Raw genomic sequence first — 25742 nt, 5'->3', positions numbered from 1 at the left:
GGTAAGTGGAGGACCCTGGCCTGTCCTCCTTAGCGTTTTAATCCTCTAATATTTAAAATAAGATAACAGTATCCAGGCCATCCAGTAGTTATTATGAGGATTAGGTGAGATAATATTTTTAAATGCTTCAAAACACCTGCTGACATGGACACACAGGCCAAATGCTTTCTAAGAAAAGCACAATGCCCTTCTAATGTTCACTTCCCTCTAGTGCTACCTCGCCAGGTTTTAGCTCCTCATCTTCACCCCAGAGAAAGAATTAGTAAAATTTCCCAAGAGAATCCCTTTCACCCTCAACCACCTGCTGGAACACAGATCATTCATGAGTCTGGAACTTCAATCTAGTTTCTACCAAACAGTTAACCAAATGTCAAAAAAAGGAAAAGGGACCCAAGAGGTTATCAAATGAATACTTTATTAGAGTCATAACACTTATAAAATAAATTTATCAGATTTTAAGACCAACCAACACTTTCTCGTTTGTACAGCTAAGATATGTAAAGAGATTCTCAAACGCCATCACTTTTGTTCAAGTGCTTTGTCACGCAGCTCAGCAATCTAGAATGCAATCAATCTACAGATCTAAGTATTCACAGTTAGTGGGCTTTGGGTTCGGGTCTTACTAATCTAGAAGCAATCCATTTACAAAAGGACCACAAGTACATCTGAATGAATTCATTTAAGTTAATACCAAACCAAGCATGGCCTGTTAACACCTTGCGGGGAGGGATAAAAATCTCAACTAAATTCTAGTGTATTACATTTTAGTGATCCAAAGTACAATGTACAATGTATCTTTATGGCACATTTATGACTTCATAATATATAATTCATAATACAGGTTTTTGGTGTGTGATCTGGAGTTGGGAAAAAAATGAAGGAAGCAGGGCATTATAGAAGACATAAGAGATAGGTGTAAGGCTGTGAGATGGATTCCTTCAAGCTACACATTGAAGAGTACTTCTTTAGCTGTACCACCAAGCTAGCCCCCAGTATGTTCTTCTTTTGGGAGAGTATAGATAAACAGCGTTTGGCCACTGGTTATGCAATTGAACACTATGCTGTTCATTCACGTTTTTTTCTCTATGTTCCATGAAATCCAATACTCCAATTTCATGACACTCTTAGGTGATGGGTCAGCCAGAAAACAATCCTCAAGCACCCTTTTCCAGTAGCAGCCCTGTTAAAGCAATGGGCAAGTAACTCGAATGAGACCATAGTGGGAACGGCAGCCTAGCTTTACTTTGTTCTCAATTCAAGCCATTTGTGGTGCATTGCCTAGGCCATGATGTCAACGGGTAGATTAGGATTTTTTCTTTCTGTACTATTCAGCCAGAGCTAGCTTTTGTGTTAGCTGTTGTTTTAAACTGACTTTGTCTGACTGACACCAACATAAATACAACATAGATATCTGGGCTACTATCAAAGCATGTAAAAACCTACAGCTTTATGCAATAGTTCATAGTCTATTCAAATTTAACTCAGAAAGGAGATGCGAAAACCATCAGGAGTAAAAATTCAACTCTTTAGAGAGCTATTTGGAAAAGCTTTACACACATAAATATTTATATATATTCATGCACAGGGCAAATAACCACATTCTATGGCATAAATAAACCAAAGTACGACATCAGCACAAGATACCAGTTCCAGGAGTGATTAACTGCCTCTGGGGATCTTGTCTTAAGCACTCTCAAGTGAGATCTGAGCTGTTAGGAAACCATTAGTTCGGAGTTTATTTTATACCTTATTTTTCCCTACGCCCAAGGCTCTGCTGGGGTTGGCTTAAGAAGCTGTAGGCCCTTTCAAGGGTAAGTATTCAACTAGTAACAAAAGGCAATGTGATTATTGCGAAATGGAAAAAAAATATGTTATGTGGCTCGTCTAATGAGGTTGATAAACTCTCATGATTAGTTCAATATATGGCAGTAGTTGGTAGAATTATGGTCTGTGGACCAAATCCAGTCTTGCTCCCTTTTTGTAAATAAAGCTTTATTAGGATACATACATACTCATTTATTTACATAGTGTCTATAGCTGCTTTTATGTCACCATAGGACAGAACAATTGCCACAGAGACCATATATCCCACATATGTGCTCTCTGACCCCTTTATGAAAAATGTATATCATTCTCTGTTTTACATTAGATACGGAATTAAATGAGAAGCCTGCTTAGGATATATTGTTCTAGTTATTTACTCTTATTAAGGTTTGGGTGACTTAAGAAACAAAAGGAATACTATTGTTTTGTGAACAGTGTCCGCATATTTTAAGAATATGCAGGGGAAATGTACTTAAGAAAAAAAGAGCTGGAAAATGAAAGAATACTTCTCCAACATCAGAATAAAATGAAAAATCCCACAAACAAAACAAACCACAGCTTTAACTTAGGTTCTCTCTGTACAAAGTAAATGATGCTTGGAATGCTGGGACAAATGGTACCCAGGCCATCAGACAGATAAAGCAGACAGGTGAAACTAGCACACAACTGTCGGTTTCCAAGGAGTGTTACGGTCGCCATCTTCGCAAAGCCAGAACCAAACTGCAACCATAACAAGCTGTCGTCATAAAGGTAAAAACCTAAGAGAAGGGAAGAAAAAATGCTATCAGATTCACAGCATGGACTTCTAGAAAACCCATCCCAAAGCGATCACTGAATGAACACTCACCAGCTGACCCGAAGATGCCCCAATACAGAGGATTATTTCATTGTCTTCTATGTTCTGATGATTTGGCTTTATCTCCTCACAGCCATGAGCTTCCCTTTGCACACTATAGCTCTTAATTTTCAAATCTACAGTCAGTCTTACATCCAATATTTGCTCACATATCAGGCTCACTTGATAAGTATTTATTTATTTTAAATTTATTTATGTTTATTTTATGTGCATTGGTGTTTTGCCATGGGTGTCAGGTCCCCTAGAACTGGAGTTGCAGACAGTTGTGAGCTGCCATGTGGGTGCTGGGAATCGAAACTAGGTCCTCTGGAAGATCAGTCAGTGCTCTTAACTGCTGAGCCATCTCTCCAGGCACTGTATTAAAGAATTTAGTCTAAGTTATCTAACTATCCAGTAGTTTCACTAGCAAACTCTGAGGAGACATCAAATCATTTCTGTGAGTTTTCAAACTGAGTGCACAGAACCCACAGGAAAGAATCATGAGCCTGTCTCTTTCTCACGTGGGAGCCAGTCCTCACACAGAAACCCAAGCCCTGCTCTGAGCTGCTTCCTTGCTGTCATGAAGGACTTCATTAACACCAACTGTGCATGCATCACGGCACTTAGTGAAGATAAGCAAACAGTCCACATTGTCCCCATGTGACACTTAGAGGCTTGTGATGAAAAGAAGATTATAAGACAATACAATTCAAAATGAAAAACTACCACTATCTCGGGTCGCATGAGAAGGGGGAACAGATCCTGACACAGAAATTTGTTACAGTTTAATTAACCTGTCCCCTGCTGCCCATTTCTGTAATGTATTTCTAATGTAAACAAGGTCCTCTGAGTGAGAACAATGATTAGCGAGAAGGAAATTCCCTCGTTCTTAACTACACTGAGTGAAAAAGAAAAGCAAGAGATTTAATCCAGTGTGACGTATGAACGACTGGTCAATTTTAGCTGCTGAAAACTCAGGAGCTCGAGTTCTGGCTGGACCAGAGTGGGTGGGTAAAATGGAAAGTCATGAAAGACTGGTCCACACATGGAGGTGGCTTCACTCTGGCAGAGGAAGAAGGACAGGTTTCCAGAAGACGCATGTCGAGAAAAGAACACGATAGAGAGCTCTAAAAGCTGAGCCCTTTAGGAGGCAAGGGGTAATGAGGAAAGACACTAGGCTCACTAATGCGCTATAGGAATTATTAAATATTAATCAAAATATTTCATCACAGAGAGGAATTTCATTTTGTGATAGTTTTAAAAATTATCCATGGAAATGAAAAAAGCCCCATTTCTTTGCATTATTTAATATAAAATGTCAAGTTCAGTACAATATATAGAAAGAGGAAAAGTGTTTTTAAGTCTCCATGGAAGGCTTTCTCCTGTATCCCATCTGTTATAATTGCTGGTGAATTTGCCTTCCCACTCACTGACACTGACCCCAATAATAAGAACTGAAACTTATTCATGTCAGTCCTAAGCTCCCTAAGCCCTCTTCTGCTTGGCAGACTCATGGCAAATATTCAGTCAATAATCCTGATTAAAAATGGGTACCGAGTAGAAAAGAGCAAGGCTAGAAACAAAACCTTGCGACAATGCATCTTACAAAGTCAGGTGCTATAGACTCATTGTCACCTCAGATAATGTCAACATCTTTGGGAGCAGTGGGGTCACACATAATACAGGTGACAACAGTATTTTGCTACAGGGTCGCTGAACAGATAAACAAATAGCTATTGCATATTTAATTTTTTGTTTGTTTGCTTGTTTGTTTTTTGAGACAGGGTTTCTCTATATAGCTCTGGCTGTCCTGGAACCAGTTCTGTAGACCAAGCTGGCCTCAAACTCATAGAAATCCACCTGCTTCTACCCCCATGAGTGCTGGGATTAAAGGTGTGCACCACCGCTGCCTGGCTTACATCTTTAATTCTAGAGGCAATAATTAAAAGGCCACTGCTGCCTGAGGAGTCTCCTGGATGCTTGGCCATGGGAGGACAGCACTTCCCTCAGGGAGCACTTACTGTGGCTGCCACGTTGACGTTGTACTGGTTGTCATCCAGGAGCGGCTGCACAGTCATGGTTGTGTTGCACTGCAGGTCATGCAGGGAGGTAGCCGCTGCTTCCAGTAAAAAGGCTCCAAAGTAGAAGACAAACATGACAAAATGATAGACAAAATCCTGAAAGAGGCGAGAAGAGGCATTTGTAGGTAAAAATTGTAAGATGTTTTCCTGTTTTTTATTCCCAATGAAGTTTTAGATAGGAAAGCTCAGAACATGTAATCCAATTGCTTTACGGATGTCTATTTTGATAAGTTTAGCAAAACCAGGCCATTAGAATCTAAATAAACCCACCCCTAACTGTGGAGGTGTGCTAATTGTTAGCTGCTGGGATAGGGAGGATAAGTTGAGCCTGCTCTGGTGGAAGACTAGAGATTCAAAAACATTTGGGGAGCACAAATTAATCTTGATGTCTGTTTTAAAAAAAGGAGTTACAGAGTGGGTGACCGGGGTGACGATGACCAAACCATGCTCTGTGAGAAGCTCCAAACTCCCAAAGAACAAAAAATACCATGGCCTATTTTGTTTGGTACAATAGTAAGCTTTTTTATACATTGAGTTAATAATCAAATACAATGTCAGTTTAGATTAATATACAGAGATATCAATATCAACTAAAATAAGATAAAATGTCTTTAAATTACTTTAAATCTAAGGTAAATGCCATCTTTATAGTTGAAGTATATTTAAGTTATATCCTTTTATGAATTTCTTACACTTAATAACTATTTTACTTTGAGCAATTGTTATTACAATTATAATTATAATCTTACATTCTGCAAGCTAGACTTAGTGATAGAATTCAATGGCATACAACCTTACATTTCATTAAAAACAAAGAATATATAGTTCTGAAAAATAATTATTTTTAAGTTATTTTGTATATTACTGGTATTAGTGTGAAGCATAACCCTTTAGAATCCTGCTTTTTTGAGTGAACATATTATCCACAGCTTATTTTATATTTACAGCTGCCACATTTCAGCGACTTAGTTTGAATAGCATCCTATCCCTATAGTTATCTTTTATTATCTGCTTTACAAACAGAATTTTATCTTTCTTTTCCCACAAAGTTTAGCTTTTGGGAGGAGGATCAGTACCATGCTTATCTGCTTCCAAAGTCAACTTTCTTTCATCAAAAAAGTTAAAATTGATGAGTAATTTTAACCAACAAATAGAAATTACATATTTATTGCATGTATGTTCTAAAATATGCATAATTATTAAATAGCAAAATTGAACTACTTATATGTATTATCTCAAAAAGTCACCTTTTTAATAGTGAGAACATTCAAAGACACTCAATAACTTTCCAGTACACATTGTCATTAGCCAGAGTCTATACCACAGAGCCTTTCGAGATATATGTTCTTGGGATTCACGGGTCATATGGTAGTTCTACTGTTAGGTTTTAGAGAGGATTTCATGCCATATTCTACAGTAATGGTACTGATTTCCATTCCTACCAACAGTGTTTGAGACTTCTCTTCAAAGTCTACTTTCCCCCTCTCAAATGGAATATTTAAAATATTACTAACAAAGTTACAAATGAGACTGTTGTACTGACTTTGTAAATATCCACTCAACAGTGCTGTTCATAGAATTGCTCTTAACATGCCTAGAATGTTCTGCTAGCTCAAATTTAACCAGGGTGAGATGCATAAGGTATAATGTAAAAATGCTCTCAGGGAAACACGTATCATCGCTCATTGACCCAGACACTTACTGACCACATGTCTAAGGCATAACTAATGCTCAGACACATGTGGTCATTTGGTTACTCCATAAATGGTCACTGACAAAGGTCAATACCCAAATTAGAATGTCAGAGCATTGGTGAGTTAAATGTATCAGATTACTTATTAATTATTAACAGCTATAAAATTGAGGTCTATTAAAATTGATTATCAATCACTCATTTAATTTACTAAAGATTCTCAGAAATGTTTGTTTTATCTCAAAAGCCCAGGCTAGGGACTGGGAAGATGGTTCAGTCAGTAAAGCACTTGCCAAACTAACAGGAGGACCTGAATGCTAACCCTGATTCTCATGTTAAAAGGCCTGGAAAGATGGCATGCAATTGTAACCTCAGCACTGGGGAGATGGAGACAGACAGCAGATCCCTGAGGTTTGATGGACAGCTAGTCTAGATGAGTTCCCGATCTCAGTGAGGGATTCTGTCTCAATAATCAAGGTGGATGGCCCTTAAGACATGTGCTTACACATGAACACACGTACACAGCTATAATATACCCCTGGCACCTTTCACACAGAAAAGCAAGGATAACATTGAGTGAATGAACTTGGCAACTGTTGGAAATTTACTACTTGTCTTTTGCATGACCCCATGCTATCAGTACCTGTGACTGGACTTTGGTTCTTAGGATACTTTGTTCTTGGGTTTCAATAGACTTGGGACATGCTTATTTGTCTGAGCCACTCCCTGGGTGGCTCTCAGGGAGTTGTAGTACATTTGGACTGAACTTAGTCACTGTGCCCAAAAGAGTGGGCAGGTTGTGCTACAAAGCTTCTCATGGACTTGGCCAATGCTGCAACACAAACAAGGCTTGTCTTATTTAGGTTACTTCCTTAGGCGTTATCTACTACAGGTCTTTCTTCTTTCCTCCCCATAACACACACACACACACACGCACGCACGCACACACACACAAAAAAAAAACAAAAGGAACCCCCCCAAAATAAAAGCAAGCAAACAAACAAAAAGCAAAAAGCAAAAAAGCCAACCAACCGTCACCAACAAAATCTCTTTTTCAAAATCCTTCTTAGAGCCTGTTACTTAGCAGCTTTGAGATCACTTCAATTGCTTTAATGTTTTTACTTCTTGACCATCATGTAGTTTCAGCTAGGTTATTAACTGCATGATGATTCTTTGGTTGCCCTGTCTACTGCAGAGATGTTTTGAAATCCTCTCTCAGGCTTATCTATCCTTGCCACTAGAGAGCTACACGTTGACAGTTGGACACCTGGTTGGCTTATTCCAATTCCTGGTATACATGGGGGCCACATGAAATGTTTCCCACAAGGTTCACTCATGGTTTGGAACATTTGCACTGTACTGGGTGTACTCAAATACTGGAATGCAGTAGAACCATCTAGAGAACTTACTCAAGTGTAGACGAATAAGCTCAACCCCCCCCCCCCCCAGTTTTGGACTCAGCAGTCTGGAGAGGTCAGCTGAGACTGTGTATTTCTGACAGGAGTCCAGGTAATGCTGCTGCCTTGGTTTGGGATTACCTTTTAAACACCATCCTTGACAGTTCTTCCTTAAGGTAGGCCCATTCCTGTTCTGAGCCTTCTTCACATGCGATTTCTCCTGACTAATCCCACCAGCCAGGGCTCACACGCCCCGCCCCAGTGTTCTGCCTCTTCACATTTTTATCAGACAACCTCAACCTCAAACAGCGCTTGGATTCCCAAGATCCTACTTAAATGTTAGGTGGGTGTGGTGGCCCCACCCAATCATCCCAACTCCAGGAGGTGGAGGCTGGGGATTTCTAGAGTAGGCTGGGCACCAAGAGCTGTTTTTCAATCAGTGAACTCTGGTTTGAATGAGTCTCCGCCTCAAAGAATAATGTGCAAGAGTTATTGAGACTCCTGACACCAACCTTGGGTTCATAGGTATAGGCACATATATGCATGTGTTTCCACACGTGTCCACATGCATGCATACCACATGCACACACAATGATTATGGAACAATGGAAAAAGTGTCAACATTAGTGTTCTACAACAAAGACTTGTGGAGAGCGTATTATTTCCAAAATGTCCTCCTATGTCTCTCAATCGGAGTATAGGGGTAGTGTTAGATCATTCACAGGGGAAAATTGTTTTTTTAAAAATAGTTAATGTCTAATAATTCTGGAATTCAACAATTAGAACTTGTACCAAACTGAAGATGACTCTATGATGTGCATGACTCAAATCTGTCCTGGCCTGGGAGTGCACAGCAAGTGTTACAACCCATGCAAAGCTTGAGAGGTGATCAGAACATGAATCCATGCGAAGAAAGCCTTATAAAACAAGGAAAGGAAATCTATTCCAAACTGAAATAGCATTCAAGGAACTTGAAGAAGGCAGGAAGGAGCTGGCTCCTGGGAATGATGCCCACCAAGTAATGAGCCCAGTGCCATGGCAACCACAGTATCACATGCTGTGTTCAGCTAGTACATGGTGGACAATAGTCACTTGAAACTATGGCATCTGAAATGTTCCAATGTTGAGAATTTTTGAGTAGTAAAGTTTGTGCAAATATTCCAGATTTTTTAAAATCTACATATTTGAGATACTTTTGGTTCTAAGGACTTACCCAACCTGTACCTATTTCTTTTCCTTAAGGGACAAATGAACAAACAACACAGGAGGCTCTTCCCAGATGATCTATGGGACAAATCATCAAAGATCCCCTTTCTTTCTTTCTTTCTTTCTTTCTTTCTTTCTTTCTTTCTTTCTTTCTTTCTTCCTTCCTTCCTTCCTTCCTTCCTTCCTTCCTTCCTTCCTTCCTTCCTTTCTTTCTTTCTTTCTTTCTTTCTTTCTTTCTTTCTGACATGGTCTCACTTTTTTAGCCCAAAGTGACCTTGGACTTGAGTCCTTCCTGCTTCATGCTATGGAGTGCTGAATTATGGATTTGCACCACCAGGTCCAGCCTTTCAACACTTGGATACAGCAAAACAATCAAAGCAATGAGAACACTTATGGTTTACTGTTTGTACATCACACAGAATGCTACAAAGGGGTGGGAAAAGCAAAGTTGGGAAAACCAATAACCTACTATGATTACTAATGATCACTTTAGTCTTGAAAACAAGATTTAATACAAGCAGCTGGGGTCAGGGGAGGGCAGGATACAGTACAGAATCTGTCCAACAAGACCAGGAATGACATTCAAAAAGTATTCAAGCATTTAAAAAGTATCAGTCAATTAGAAAGGATACTAGATGCTGCAGGATCCTACCGATATTTCCAGACTGAACACTTCAGTTGCTAGGCAATTGGGAGATTCTAGGAGAAGGGTTTGGTGGTGTGAGATACTGCATTTAGGAAGAGCCAGCAAGGTGAGATGTGATGATGAAGGATCCTGAGGTACCAGTACGGGCAGAGTGGGATGAGCCCGCCTCATAATGTCTTTGAGTCTGATACCTAAAGACCTCCATTTCCTTAGTAACTCAGGGGATCAGCCGATTCCTTGGCAAACCTTCTTACGGGAAAGGCAGGCACTCAAAAAGAGGAGATAAAAGATTTATTTATATTCTAATTAGGGATCCAGGATTGTTATCAAACGACTGAGTAACAAATATTGAAGTTAGGGGAAAGGTAGGAAGACACTATCTTGGTGACCTCCCAGAATCAGAACGTCTAAGTTCTGAATTACAAGACAAGCCTCAGTGTTTTTGAGGAATTAGAAAGACAGTTGATTGGTGATTATCAACCAGACACAAAGTTAAGCCCAATGAAACTCATTGTTTTCATTATTCTTTAATGGCGTCTGGTAAGCCACTTATTACTACTGCTGTAAACATCTGTAATTATAGCTTTTCTTATGTTTTGTGAATAAAACATTTCCCTTTAACATTTATCCTAAAGCTGTTGAGGAAAAATGCTATTTGCTCAAAAAGAATATATAGAGATCAAAATATGGTCTTACTTAAGTTTCTAAATACCCAAGTATAAATTGGAACCTGAAGGGGGTTCCCTATGAGTGTCCCTAAAGCCCTGTCCACTGTAGATTGGAATCATCCCCACTGATCTTTTCTAATTTGTCCCAGAGAATGAAAGAAACTACTGGCATGGAAAAGAGGCTCCAAACCATAAAAGAGAAAATACAGTCAGTCATTTTCAGTGAATGGTGCTTTATTTTAAACATTGAGCTTAAAACTTTGTTATCAATTTATTTTTCAAGACTCACTGTTTTAATTCATTTTGAAGAAGAACTGTTTATAAAATATTCTCTTTCAAAACATCGGGAAAACAATATGGAGTTACTTGTTTTCTGAAAAGCTTGGACAATCTGCCCGCCCCCCATGTCTGTCAGTCCGTAGTCTACTATCTGCCCCCCATGTCTGTCAGTCCGTAGTCTACTATCTGCCCTCCGTGTCTGTCAGTCCGTAGTCTATTATCTGGCCTCTGTGTCTGTCAGTCCCTAGTCTCTGCCCTCCACGGACACCAGGAATGTAAACAGTGCACAAGCATACATGCAGGTAAAACATGCATTCACATAAAATAAAATTAATAAATCTTAAAGAAAAAACTATGAGCATTTACATTGTATTATGTAATCTAAGTAACCTGCAAATGACTTACACTTTATAGTACAATGTAAATATGTAATAAGGAATTTAAATCTGCATATTTAATGAAACACACACACACACATATATATATATATACTTATATATATTAAAACATACATGACGGTAATCTATAGAAGCTTGCACCCCAGGTTTGAGGGTACATCATGCAATCAGTGCCTCTCTTACCAAGGTATGGCTAAATCCATTTAAATCTCTGAAGAAGAAATGAATGGAAAATTTTAAGATGCTCCAAAGGCATTTATTCAATTAGAATGCAACTTATTTGTTGCATCATATAAAATCGGTTTTGAAAAAAATGACCTAATTCATAAAAGTAACAATGTGAATTCTCAGTTGTACCAATGTGGAAATTTTACAAACTGAGGTCCCATCATTCACCAAAACCACACCTGGGCACCACAGTGGTCCCCTCATGCTGGCCTATTTTCTCTTCTATGCAGCAACGGAAAGAGCAGATATTCAGGCGTTTCTGAACAGAATGTGATATTTGTAAGTCTCTTACATTTTCTTGCAATAGACTTACAATAAAAATGTCTTACCAGGAAGTTCCAGTTGGCATCAATCTGAGTCACCATACCAGTGAGGAACAGGCCCAGGAAGAGAAGGGAAAAGAAGAAGGCTGTCACAGATACAAACATGACCCATCCTTGGAGCAGAGGTAGAGGAACATTGGAGGAAGCAACCAAAATCCAGACCAGTCCCCCAAGCACCTGGAAGAACAAAAACCAGAGAGTCGTAGCTTTGCTTTGCATCAACTTTGCTCTCACGCGTCTTACCCTATGCCCCTGAGCTCATCCCTGCTACCCCATTTATCACTGTTTCCCTAGCATTACACAGATGCGTTCTCCCCTTACGTGCAAGAGCAGCTCTACCCAGAGTTTGGGTTAACCCTGTACCTGGATTTTCATGCTGGATTCTCTTCCTCACCCAAGTGTTATATTGTCATTTACACACACCTGCAGTGTTCTCTAGCCATCTTCACACACCTGCAGTGTTCTCCAGTCATATACACACATCTGTATCATTCTCCAGAGATATGCACACACCTGCAGTGTTCTCCTGCCATCTTCACACACCTGCAGTGTTCTCCAGCCATCCTCACACACCTGCAGTGTTCTCCAGCCATCTTCACACACCTGCAGTGTTCTCCGGCCATATACACACACCTGCAGTGTTCTCCAGCCATATACACACACCTGCAGTGTTCTCCAGAGATATACACACCTGCAGCATTCCCCAGCCATCCTCAAACACCTGCAGTATCCTCCACCCATCAACACATACCTGCAGAGTTCTTTATACATCTCCCCACACCTGTGTTATGCTCCAGCTAGCCTCACACATCTGTAGCATTCTCCAGTAAGCCTCACAATCTGCAGCATTCTCCAGAGATATACACACTTCTGTAGTATTATCCAGCCATGTACACACGCCTGCAGTGTTGCCTCATACATCTACCTACACCTGCAGTATCCTCCAGCCATTAACATACCATCCAGTTATCTGGCTGTCTCTCTAACCAGCACCCTGTTGATGGGTTTTCATTTTAGTCAATACCCTACATACCGCTTGGTCTTCATTTCCTCTCTTTCTGCTCTCATTGCTTATTAGAGAGTTCCTGAAAGAAGAACAGCTGTAACTCTGTAATTTCCCATGTGCAGTGCACATTGTTCTGTCATCCTGACAGCCTACTTGTACTTTGGACATCAGGTCCTACCTGTACAATCATAGCTGCAGATGTGGTTGAAGAGAGTAAGCAGTAACAAGCCACCAGTAGTTACTATCTACCACATTCTGGAAATCAAATTGTACCTTAGATTCATGTCATAGTTGATAACTACCCAGGCATACAGCTGGGTGCTGGGAACAAGAAGATAATCAGTTTTCTCCATTTACCACTAAAGCAAGAAAACTGTAAGACAAAGTAGGCCTTTTGGGATCTTACCAGTCATTTTTATCCTTTTCTTATGTCATAAGCCCTCCACATATTTTATATTACAGAAAAAAAATCTATAGTTCAAAAACAAAGCTCTTTCATATCTGAGTGGCTGGCATTGGTGGCCCAGAATATCACTGGAGTCACTGGAGTGTGCTTGAGCCACTAACTCAGACCTAACTTGAACACACACACAGACACACACACACACACACACACACACACACACACACATATATATATAATCACACACACATATATAATATATAATCACACACACATATAATATATATATATATAATCACACACACACACACACACACACATATATATGCTACCCATTCTCAGTTACCTGCTCCTGACCCCCTCCCTAGGAGGGACTTGTTACTTATTGGACATACAGGGTAACTAAATGCCTTGGCTTTTTCTTTGTCTTCACTAACAGACTACACTACTTCTTAGACCTCTGTACCCAACTCATTTATTAATTCCATGATAATCATTTTCTATCAGAGACTATGCTAGATTTGGCAACATAAAAAGTTTGCTCACATCCTTGCTTCGAAAATGTCTCAGGCAGAGAGGACCATCCCCCTTGCCCCACCCCAACACACGATGTTTTCCTATTTGCTTAGTGAGTAAACAGACTATTGCTTATATGAGAGCCGTCTGAGCTCTCCCAACCTGGAAGGCCAGCAATATGTGGCTTCATATGTACTTAGGTAATATCCAAATTGCTCAATCACAAAGGATAAAAACATTCAAGTTTTAAGACAAGGGCTCAGTCATATATTTTGATGTACCCTGAAAAAACATTCTATAAACATAATAAATTACTGCTTGTGTAATGATAGTTCACCATCCACTTAGTAAGCTTATAGTTGTGGTATTATATCTCAATTTCTATTACTTTCAAATAAAAATTAACAACCTCCAATGTTTTACACAATAAATTTAAGTAATGAATATTAATGCATGTTAATTTTAACTGCTATTTTATCAGTGATCACGAGAGTTCAAAAGAATTTGTTCCTCAAAGATATTATCTCATTTCTTATATCACTTAATGAATATTTGAAGGCAGCAAGAATGTCTCTAATGCATCAATCTTTTGTTTCCCTGCATCTTCCTTCTAGTAGCCTTTCCTTATTTGTTACCCACAGATAAGTTATATTACTTTAAATGCAGTTAATGAATTTTAAATCATTATTAAATTTCAATTAATACAAGCACCATTTACTGAGCAGCTATGTGCAAGGGTAATGAAAAACAAAGAACTGGACGTCATTCATCAGAACAGGCAAATTGAACAGACAAGCACAGTCATATTGCTCAGGCATTGTGATAAGGTAACATCTCTAAGTAATCCTTTGAATCAAAGTAGTATTTAGTAAACCTGAACTCAGATAGACGGGCCCCGAACCTACTGCTGGACAGTGAGCAAAGACATTGAAGAAAAAAAGCAAACAGGTGAGGTCCCAGCTTTCAGCGTTCTGAGGGAGAGATAGGCACCATTAAATCCGATTCAGAACAGAGTGTGGCAAGCTCTATAAAAAGAACTGAGCACAGTGAGTCCCGAGGAGTGGGAGAGGGGAACAGCAGTGTAGCAGGAGGTACCCCGAAAGGTGGGCAGTAAGGCAGACTTGACGTCAGGCTTGGGCAGGGAGCCTAACATGCACAAGAAAGAGTATGGGGGAACCGCTCTATCAAACTCAAAATTACAGCTTTTCCCACATCTCAAGCTTGGAAAAGGAAGCTTGGTACTTACAGAAGAAGTGATCTGATTGGCCTCATCTTGTGGTGTGGGGGTGGCATGGCAACGGGAGGGAGGAGAGGGAATGAGTGCTAGCTAGTTCTTTGTTTCTCCATTAACCTCACCCACACACTAACTCTAGGCATCATGTGCTTGTTCCGCTCCTGGGCTAGCTTTGAGTGACAGTGGATGAGGGCAATTCAGCTCTCGTTTAAGTGAATGAGGGGATGGCACAATTAAGCTCACCTTAGATAGCCACTTTAAGAGTATCAGCAATTGGTATCTACAAGACCCTGGATTCTATCCCCATTCTCACATACACACAAAGAATAGCTTGCTGCTATAGGGTTACTCTGGTTTTGACTGTCTCTTCCCTTCTTCACGATTTCCTTTTGGTGGAAGTTACCTTTCCTTCTAAGTGTCTCAACCTGGCTTCCACATTAATAAATGGGCTTCAGGTGAGACCGCCTGTGCTTAGAATACTGGCTTCCAATTCCAGGCTTTAGTAAGCTTGGAACATTTCTCAAATAAGTGAAAATCACTAGTGCTCCTGTCTAGAGGAGAGTCCTGCTCTTATGGACAAACAAGAGAGCAGTGAACTGGTTAAAATCCGAGGGAGAAAAACTGATAAAGTATCCTGGCAACAACAAACGTGCATGCTGCAAAAGCAAGGAATTAAAAATGCCATGGTGCACTCACGTTCTCATCCTGGATCTGAGTCCACATTCTGACCTCATGTCTACCTCTGTCTGCTGCTGCTCCCCAGTGTTCTGAAAAGCACAGTGGAATGTGCTTCCACTCCACATTTCTGCAAGGAACCACTACATCAGAGCTCGCAGACCCAAGCCTCAAACTCCAACCAAAGCCTTCTCTACAGCCAGGTAACACAAAGGAAAAAGCCTTCTAGAAACATTCTTCAGCTTCCTTGTGGATGGCTCTCCTCATCTTTTTGGCCCAGCTTCATAGGTACCTGGCACACATGGGCTCAATTATGATTTGAGGAGAAGTTATTAATTTGTTACCTGTTATGCTTTGAATGTGCAATGTTCTTCTGCAGCCTGTCTTGAGGGGTTGGGAAATCTTTTAGGGTTGGGGCCTTGCTGGAAGGAGTTGGTCACTACAGGTCAGGCTTTGAGGATCATAGCCTAGTTCCCTTTCTGGCTTGAACTCTTTTTCTACTACCTGCTTAGAAGAGATCTGAGGGACCTGCTGTCCATGTCTGTGGCACGAGCTCCACTATGCCTTCCCTGCCACCATGAACTGTCCGCTCTCAAACTGTGAGCCAAATAAATTCCCCCTCCTTTCAGTTGAATTAGTGAGGCATTATGTTCTCACTGTTATGGAGAAGAAACTAATGCACTACTCATTTCTAAACCAACAGATACTTTTGTGGTTTAAAATGTTTGTTGATTACATTTGGCCTATGTAAACTAGAAGGGTGTGGCTTGACTAGATAACTCCTCCCATAAGAAAACCAAGGGGTGGATATTCACTTACAGATCACACCACCCTGCCTGCAGGCTCACAGTTGGAGTTGAAGTAGGTTTTCCCCAGGAACTGTCTGCCGGTTAAAATATGCAGACCTACAAGAAAACATCCCGGCAAGGATGCAACATTTGTGATTCTGGTTGTGTGGATTACAGACATCTCAACCCGTTGCCTATTTGAAGGACTCTCCTATGCTCTCAAAAAAAGTCATTTTAGCAAATATCTCTTTTCTTTTCAAAAGACACTGATTTCCTGACAAGTGGGTTTGGTTTTTTTTTTTTTTTTTTTTTTTTTTTTTTTTTTTTTTTTTTTTTTTTTTAAAGCACACGCTCTGACATTTTAGATAATAACTTTTCAACCTATTCGATACCTCCATTTTGGTATACTATACTATTGTCTTAAGTAAACAGGCTAATTTCTAGCAATGTTGGAAAGGAGAATAGAAGACACCAATCTTAAGAGACAAATTACCAGGTCTATCCTTAGAGAAAACTACCTAATTATTTAGAATAATTTTCTGTGCTGTCTTGTTATTAGCACAACTGGCCATGTCATCTCTCCCCTTCAGGGAGACTGAACGAGTAGCAAGCTTGGGGGTGCAGAAATAAGTCTCCTCGCGAGACTCACAAATATGAAGGAGAAGGAAAAACAATGATGGAACTATTAGCTAACACATTGGCCTTTTACAGCCAAGTCTGTTCTAAGAATTTTAGTTTTTATCAACTTCATCCTCACAGCCTGAGGAATATTATGAGCCCCCTGTTATAGGGAAGTTAGTTGAGGTGCAGGGCTCTCAGCTACTTTGTCAAAGCCACACAGTTAACAAATGCTCGATGTGGGATTTGGACTTGGCACTGGGTTCCGGAGCATATGCTTTTACCAAAGTTTAGTGTTCATTCTAGATTTAGATTTCTATCAACTTTCCAAATGACTGCCTCAAGTCATGTAAAACTGGCTAAATGGTAACACGGGGAACATTCATCCGAAACTTCCGACCCCCTCACCTACTTGTTAAGTGTGTCTGCTTTAATGGGTGCTTATTTACTGGGTACCTGTTCAACGTTATAGATATAAAAATGTTTAACATGTCTAGAATTTATCGCCTACATAAAAAGAGAATGTATAATCAACCCCATGCTAAATACAGTTTATATTCTGGAAGTTTTTTTGTTTTGTTTTGTTTGTTAAACTAGACACATACTTGTTAAGAGATACAGTCTTTGAAGGGTAGATACCTTGACAAGATAGACTATACAATGCAAGTTCATTGACAATGTAGTTGCGCCCAGTGGTAGCCATACTAGAGACCCTGGGTCCCATTCACCTAAACTTCCTTTTTTTTTTTTTCTTTTTCCTGGAAATGCTCCTTTCGCAACCCCCTTTCTCTGCATCCCAGTTCGTCATCTCATCCTCTGAACACAAAAAACGAGGTGCACTTGTCCGTGCATCTATCTGCTTACCACACAACAAATTTCTGTATAGCTGACCCGTGGAAGCATATCCTCCAGAAAGGCTTCTCTGGCTGGAAGCCATCTTCAGTGTTCCTGTGGTTACTGATGCATGTATCCTTTTGACAATTTACAACATCTAGATTGAAATCATACACTCGCATGCCTATCACCCACTGGGCTGTGAAGTCAGAAATGGTGGCATTTCCTTAAATGGTTCTGAACACTGGGAAACCAGGGGACACTTTCTACATAAGGTGTTCAGTTGTGTCCTCCTCGAAAGAAACAGAGGCCCATCAGCGAGCAATGAATGGCTCTAAAGAAAGGGCTGGAAGAGTAACTTCAGATCCCAGGAACGCATGACTGTCTAAAGTCCAGTCCATTTCCTGGTGCATGATGGATGTCAAGAACAGGTAAGGAGACTAGCAAGTAGAAACATGTCCTCCTCGATTTTTGGTGACTATAGTATGAGCCCCACCTCCCATAAGATCTTTGGATGCCGGGGAAGAAGGTGATGGAAAAAGTGGTCATCTATTGCAAACATGCCTCACCAGCACCAACTTTCAATCTTTTGTGCTCTCCATTTGTCCAGATACCCTAACAGGACTGAAACAGCCACTGTAACTTTTGACCAGGCTAGCCCCTAGGCAGCTGCCATCCTGATTGTGAACTGTGCTGACATCCATCCAGATTGCTCCTGGATTAGCCTTGGTGCAGGTTACGGGCTATAGATCACACTAATGTAGAGGAGGAAAGATTTGTTTTTTTGTTTTGTTTTGTTTGTTTTTGTTGTTGTTGGTTTTTTTGAATTAGGGAAAAAATAAATTCTGGAAAGACATATATAGACTTGGTCCATGAAGACACAGTGTGTTAATTGCAAAATAGATTTTACTTTCTGCTCTGCATTTGACATGCATTTGTCAGTGCTACAAAATATTACCTTCACCTCATGTGACTCAGACTTCTATGTCGGTTTTTAAATAGCTAATGCTACCCTAAAATAGAAAGCAAACAGCGTAGGAGAGAAACGAACTTCTGGCCTCTTTGCATTTGTACTTATCAATTCCCTTGGTTTCTGAAATGTCCTTTCCATGTAGGCAACTCCCTACCGTGTAGATTAAAAATGCCTGTATGCCAATGTCCTGGCAGGAACTGGAGAGACCACTACCTCCTCTCTTTCTTTGTTTTGACTGTTTTCCTTCTGAAAGTCCTCATCCTCATAAAGTTGAGAGTATCAGACAGGGTCGCTATGAAAAGGGCTCAACCCTCTTCCATAAAACAGGGTAATGAGGAATTCAGGTCAAACTGTGTAACTAGAAAAAAAAATTAACATTTGAAGTTGTAAAGAGCATGTCTGCTTCCTAACTGCTTTTTTCCACTTGTCAGTTCTTCTAGAATATTCTTTCACACCGTTTGTATCATAAGCCAATAGCATTGCGTGTGCTGACTTCTGCATGTGTGTCACGCGCAGTACCCTCGCCTGCTACCAGTTCGACATCATGGTAGGGCCCTTTTAATTCAGTCCCATGCCAGCAAATGTGTCAAGTCCACAGCTCCTACCACCAGGCACAGTTTTAAACAGCAGCATAAACCAAATCTCCTCCCCTTGACCTTTCCCTTTGCAGCTCAAGGTCAATCCTTTCAGCAAGTTGGTTCAAAGTCTTTAAATTTTTAGTTCATATTTCCTACAGGGCTGTGAGTCATGGAACATGAATGCTGAACAATGAACTCTGGCAGGGGCCCTGGCACACTTTCCCTTTCAAAAAGTTAAAGGCTCTTTTCCTGTGATTAGAGATTTTTAACGCATAGGCACAGGGGGAGAAAAAAGTCGTACGCATAGGATAAAAACCCATCTAGAGGGGCAAGCACATTGGTTGCTAGGTCTCCTAATCCACTTCAAACAGTGTCTCTTTGCAATCAAAATCTATTTTCTGGCCAAGGAAATAAAACTCTATACGCCTGAACATTTACACAGGAGTCATGTTATACTTGAAGACATTGGTTGGAAATAGCTGGACATACCTCCCAGAGTTCTCTGTGTGACTACTGCATTTGCCTCCGCCCCTTCCCCTCCCATCAGCCTCACCTCGTGCTTATCTCAGAAACATCTTATACTTCAGCCTCGCCCAGTATCACTTAAGAGAGCGTCCAAGTTCATATATTAGTCGACCTGCTAAGCCTTGGGTTTTTCTCCTTTCTCTATCCTTCTTTACCTGAGTTTTATTCCAGAGTCTCATCACATCTCATCTAAACTACAATAATAGTAAGACACCCCACCCCCACCCCCACACACAGTGATCTGGCCTTTTAACCTTAATCTTAGTGTTTTACAAACAAATTTCATTAAAGATTTCTAAGACACAAGTCTGACCACATTTAACCCTGTTCTCGGTAGTGCTCCATGGAGAACGTATTCAAAGCCTGACCTATTTGTCAGCAAACCTCAGCTTCCATTTTGCCAGCAGCAGCATTTTCCTTTTCCTTTTCCCATCTTCTCATTAGTTACACCAAACACTAACAATTGCTAGCTTTCTCTTCTTCTTTTAAATCTCTGAGGTTTGCGTATGCCCTCCTTTCTATCTGGGATTTTGTCTCACTATTTCAGGCTAACCTCAAATGTTACTACCCCACTAAAGCTCCCTGTCCTAACTCTCCAATAGTCAAATGTTCTCTTTCAAAGAGTATTTTCATAAACCTACCTCAGCATTTCTCAAAACTGCAAATGATATTTGGCTTTTATCTCCTGCCACACTTTTTTTTTCTTTTGAAACAAGGTTTCATGAAGTATCTGCTGGTTGTCCCGGAACTCCCTGCATATACCAACCAGCCTCAGGTTCACAGAGCTCCATCTGCTTCTGCTTCCTGAAGGTGGAAATGAAAGGCACGGAGCACCATGCTCCACAATGGCTTTTAAGGGCAAACACTACATATTAGTCAACAGATTCCCAGGGCACAGAGAGAAGGCCCAACAAACAGTATGTTCTTTCATATGTTATGTTAAATAAAGGAAAATAACTCTGGTGCTAAAGCACTACAGTTATCTGGAAAACAAGTTCTGTAATTCCTCTCATAAGGAAAAATCTAAACAAATAATTTGAAGGTGTTTTCTTAAACACCCAAGCTGTGAGAGTCACTGAATAAATCAGTTACTGTTTTCCACGATAAACAATATTATGCTTGATTCTTCTTACACATTTTATAAAATAATTTCACCGAGAACAGGATCCTAAGTATCTTGTGTACTCCCAGAGTAAAGATACTCTGATATTATTACAGCTAGACCTGGACAGAAAATGCTTCGGTTTTCTTCCCCAAATAGAAGTAACACAGACACACGCATGCATGCACGCGCACACACACACATCTAAATCTATGTATCTATCTATGTATCTATCTATGTATCTATCTATGTATCTATCTATGTATCTATCTATGTATCTATCTATGTATCTATGTATGTATCTATCTATCTATCTATCTATCTATCTATCTATCTATCTACCTACCTACCTATCACTCACTTGTCTGACCATCCATCCATCCATCCATCCATCCATCCATCCATCCATCCATCCATCCATCCATCCTGTTAACTAGATTATAGGGGCTTTCAGGTAAGGAGGCATCTAATCAGATTTTTACACAGTATACAGTCAGTAAATAGTCATTCCAGAAACACTGAGAGGGTTTGCAAATGTTAACATCTCGTTCATGAGAACAAGTGTGGGCATTGCATGACACTGTGCTAATGTGGACAGCCTTGGTGTTGGACCTCAGTGTTCCCGTTGTTATCCCATCACTTGAGACAGGGTCTGTTTTGTTGTTCACTGCTGCCTAGGAGAGGCTCTCTGGCCCATGAGGTTCTAGGGATTCTGCTGTCTCCACGTACCATCTCACACAGGAACAACTACAAACACAAACTAGCACAGAAGGCAGATTTTCCCAGAGTTCTGGTAATTTGAACACAGGTCCCTCCAATTTTGCAACAAGTCTTTTACTCATTGATCCTTTGCCCTGGCCCCTGAAAATGATAATTTTTGGTGTTAAGAATTTCAGCCTGAGCTAAAAGACTTGGCTTTGTAATATCAACTTTGTATTAAACTCATACAGATGTTTGGTAAAGAGACATTGGGTTAGGATAGCTTGGGCCAAACCCAAAGGTCTGGCAAGTTAGGAAACCAGTAGTAAAATATATCTATCTCAAAAAAGCATATCATGGATGCAAAGTTGGAAGAGTTCTTGCTCATGAAACAGACGTTGTAAGCTGTCTGACTTGGTTCTGGTGGCAGGCACTATTTTCAGAGAGTCATGAGTGCAGTACAGTACCAGAGACTGGGATTAAATTCCCTGAGCAAAGTTAATATGAAAACTGAATTCTAAGACTACTGTTTCATTAGCTGGGTCTCCTACTGATAGATAAAAACATTCTCACAGAGCGCAGTTTGCACAGCATCAGAGAGCAACGTGACACAAAAGGAAGAAATCTTGGAGGCAATTGGATTTCTATGGAAGGTCAAAATTATAAAGGAGTTAAGAGGCATCCAGAAACATCAACAGAAGCTAAAATAATTGGTTCCAGGCTGGAGTTCACTTAGTGTTTGAGACTGTGCCTAGAGAACCCTCACAATTAATTTACAGGGAGCATAATTTCTAAAGAGGAGCCATGGGAGCCTGTGACTTAGGAATAAAAAAAATCCCAGGGCAATTGTGAAACTTAGGGATAAAGCTGCTCCAAACGAATGACTTAGCTCTTGTCTGTACATCACCCGGAGTGGGCATTCTAGGTAAAAGACCACCAAGGGTGACTGTTGACTTTCTTAATCTTATGACCCAGTATCACTAAGCATTCCAGAAGGATGGGGGCCAAGAAGGAACTGTTGGTTCACCTCAAAGTGGCCTCTCATATCCCTGAGGTCACTGGTTTCATTGGTACATTTTGATCCTCCCCCTGGGGAGAGGTAACAGGAGTTTTGGGGAAGAGGTAAATGATACCGTCGAGTTCAACTTGAAAGGATGTTTGGGTATAAAAATTAGAATGTGGGCCTAGAAAGGTTGCCTACTCTAAGTAAAGCATTTGTACTTTAATCCTGAAGAGCCCGACGTCAACCCCCAGGACTCCCTGGAAAAGCTGCCTATGACGATGTGTGATTTCGGTGCTAGACAGGCAGAGACAGGCTAATCCCTGGCCAGCCAGCCTGTTCTACTCGGCAAGTTACAGGCCAGTATGAGATCCTGCTCACCCTGATCCCCATGCCTAAAACAGAGTTGATAGGATGGTGAGATGGCTCGGGGAGGGGGAGATGAGAGTGCCTAGCCTCAAGCCTGTGAATCTGAGGTTGACCCCTGGGAACTATGTGGTGGAAGGAGAGAACCAACTCCTAGAAGTTCTCCTCTGACCTCCATTCAAGCATTGTGGAAAGAGCATGCCCTCCCCTACCCAAAGTTATCCTCTGGCCTCCATAGGCACTTGAACATACAGGCATGAGACTTCACCCCCCCCACACACACAAACTGAACATGCACGCGTGCGCACACACACACATGCATGAACACACATGTAAAAGTGCAAGTCCAAATGGCTCTGGGAAGAGACTCTTCTATTTTGATAAGAGTCTGAGCATGTTTCAGGGTTAGGTAAATTGCCAGAGGAGCAGAAGTTTGAGAAAGTAGGAAGCAGGCCACCTTTGTGTAGTGGAAGTGTGTAGGATACTTTCCAGCATTTCCAGGATCTAATCATCCTATCCATCCTAACAAACCAAAACATTCACGTTCGTGAGGAAAATTCTCTGAATTTCTCTTTTCTACAGAGCCTGGTCCAAAGGGCTGCAGTTATTCTGTGTATTCAAATCTCCAGGGAACCTTTGGGAAAAATTAGCCGACTCTGGGTGCTCCCCTAGAGATTCTGGTTTAATTAGTCTGGGCTGGCAACCATACTTTTCAAAGCTGCCAAGTCATTAAGTACAGCAAGGGTTGAGAACTAACTACTGCAGTAGATAGGAAAAGGAGATAGGAGCTGGGGGGAGGTCAAGAAGTCACCTCTTTGGTTTGTTCACCTTCAGAAGTACGGTGTTCCGTAAAGTGGGGCACCTCCACAGGTGGGTCCTGAGTGCCATTTGATTTGGTAACACGTGGGTAAGACTTCTACGCATACATTTCCATATGTGTGAGTATGTTCCATATATGTATACACATTTCTATCTACAAATTATATTATATAAATACAGTTGAGTAATATAGTTAGAGACATAACCAACATATCAAATTTGAGATTAAATGTATACGACTGTTGAGGACGGCGCTAACTTCAATCGGTCGTTTTATGTGGGGCTTCCGTAAATTTCAGCGTTAAGTAGGAAGTAGGTGAAAACGTGGGAAAAACCCGTGAAAAAGGAAGCAAGCATGTGGAACTTGAATATGGCAGGAAAGAAGCCCGGAAATTGTGGACTCTTTCTCCAAAGCTTCCTGTTTTAAAGGTTGTGTCCCCCGACAGCCAGGAGGTTGGTCCAACGTCATCTCCTCCCTGTTCCTCTCCTATGGATGCCTGAGACAGATCTCAGTCTCCTTCCTATGCTGCTGAACTGGGCTCAGACCTGAACCCACGCTAGGGGGACTTCTAGCCTCAGCCACGACCTGAGGACAGCTGCCACAGCCTGTGAATCACTCGCTTGGGTCTCCGCTTTCAGATTCCAATCTGAGCTAAACCTAAGGTGGCTTGGCTACCTAAGCATAAGGGGGCAGAAAACCAATGCTCACAAGGGTTTTGGCTCCACAGCACAAAAGGGAAGCCAGAGTGACCCAGATCCAGGTTACGCAAACTCACAGGACAGAACCAGTGACATGAAAACCCTAAACGGAGCAAACAAAAGCAGCCTGCAGGAAAGGTCCCGCCTTGCTAACACTTCTTTCTATTTGACATTCTCCAAGCGTGATGCAACCTTCGTTGCCCAATTTATATTTACACATTCCCCACTTGTCCACAAAGAACTTCAAAAGCTCCCAACGCCACAGCATTCCTTTCCTAAGTTCAAGTGTCTAGTTCAACAAGGTGGCAGGGCAGGCCCGTGACATCAACTTTTCCGGGGCCAAGCAAAGTGTTCTGAGAAGGTTTGGAATTCTCAGGTAAACCGAAAAAGGACAGGTGCAAAGGCAAGAGCCTAGCTGACAGCCTCGCTTCCACTTAGCCCCACCGTTCTCACGCCCACTTGATTACACACCGCCAACTGCACCTACAATCTCACCTTTCGCCCTGCCCTGCTCTTCCCCAATCCAAAGGGCACGAACGATGGCAAGGGTGAGTGGGGTGAAAACCATACCCAGGCTTTAGCCTCCTCCTCCTTTTCCTGGAGCCTCCCGCCCAGGCTTTCCACATCCTAGTAGCTTTCTGGCCACCCAGTCCTTGGTACACCTTTGCACCACCCAACAAAATGGCAGGTTAGCGACAGGAGGGGCCGAGGGCGCTGGTTCCTCCTCTAGCCAAGCATAGACCCTGTCCAAAGCCGAGTCCCCAAGCCACCTCCAAGCGCTAACACCCCTCTCCTGCCCAAGTGCCTAATCTTGGGCCCTTCGCCTGCTTGCTTTCTAGGGGACATTTCCATTCCTGGCCGGCGAGCAGGTGTCCGCGTAACAGGTGCCAGGCAAGAGGCCGCGGCACAGCGTGGAAAGGATCCCCGAGACCGTCCGCAGGAAAAGGTCACTTCTAGAGGAAGAAGCCTGAAGGAGGACACCGAGGGCCAGACCGGGCTGGGGGCAAAGACGCTGCTGCCTGTCCCTGTTTCTGGGGCTCGATCGGATCGTCGCCTACGCTGCTCCACTTACAATCTCCAGGCAGACGAAAGCTCCCGAGTAGGTCCGCAGGATGTCGGGGCCAGCTGGCAGGGTGATCCGGGGCGCCGGGAAGGACACAGCGGGGTTCGGGGGCGGCGGGACCGCTCCGCCGGCCGACATGCTGCCGCTGCTACGTCTCCGCGCACAGCCGCCACCGCCTCCCGCGTCCCGCCTCCGCCTCCCGGGCTTGGCCGCCGCCGCCGCCGCCGCCGATCCGGTTCGCGGGGTCCGGGCGTGCCACTCGCGGA

At 41.8% G+C, this 25742-nt stretch overlaps 1 protein-coding gene across 1 annotated transcript; it reads right to left on the bottom strand.

Annotated features, from left to right (window-relative positions):
- Nucleotides 1–404: 404 nt before the first annotated feature.
- Mal2 (mal, T cell differentiation protein 2) lies at nucleotides 405–25742 on the bottom strand. Its single transcript, XM_057792825.1, has 4 exons — nucleotides 25486–25742; nucleotides 11585–11755; nucleotides 4681–4836; nucleotides 405–2582 (listed from the first exon to the last, which is right to left on the bottom strand). The coding sequence occupies exons 1-4, from the start codon at nucleotides 25612–25614 to the stop codon at nucleotides 2511–2513; spliced, it is 528 nt and encodes a 175-aa protein (XP_057648808.1). The 5' UTR covers nucleotides 25615–25742; the 3' UTR covers nucleotides 405–2510.

Source organism: Chionomys nivalis, chromosome 17 (assembly GCF_950005125.1).
Source record: "Chionomys nivalis chromosome 17, mChiNiv1.1, whole genome shotgun sequence".
Classification (NCBI taxonomy): Eukaryota; Metazoa; Chordata; class Mammalia; order Rodentia; family Cricetidae; genus Chionomys; species Chionomys nivalis.
Note: the sequence above shows the minus strand (reverse complement) of the source record. Positions and strands in the feature narration are given on the sequence as shown.

Excerpts from the sequence above, each read along its gene's own strand:
- Mal2 (XM_057792825.1), bottom strand. The coding sequence starts at position 25,614 with ATGTCGGCCGGCGGAGCGGTCCCGCCGCCCCCGAACCCCGCTGTGTCC. Across the intron at positions 11,756-25,485 it reads CTTTCGTCTGCCTGGAGATT|GTGCTTGGGGGACTGGTCTG; the intron begins GTAAGTGGAGCA and ends TTGTTCTTCCAG. Across the intron at positions 2,583-4,680 it reads ACGTCAACGTGGCAGCCACA|GTTTTTACCTTTATGACGAC; the intron begins GTAAGTGCTCCC and ends CCCTTCTCTTAG.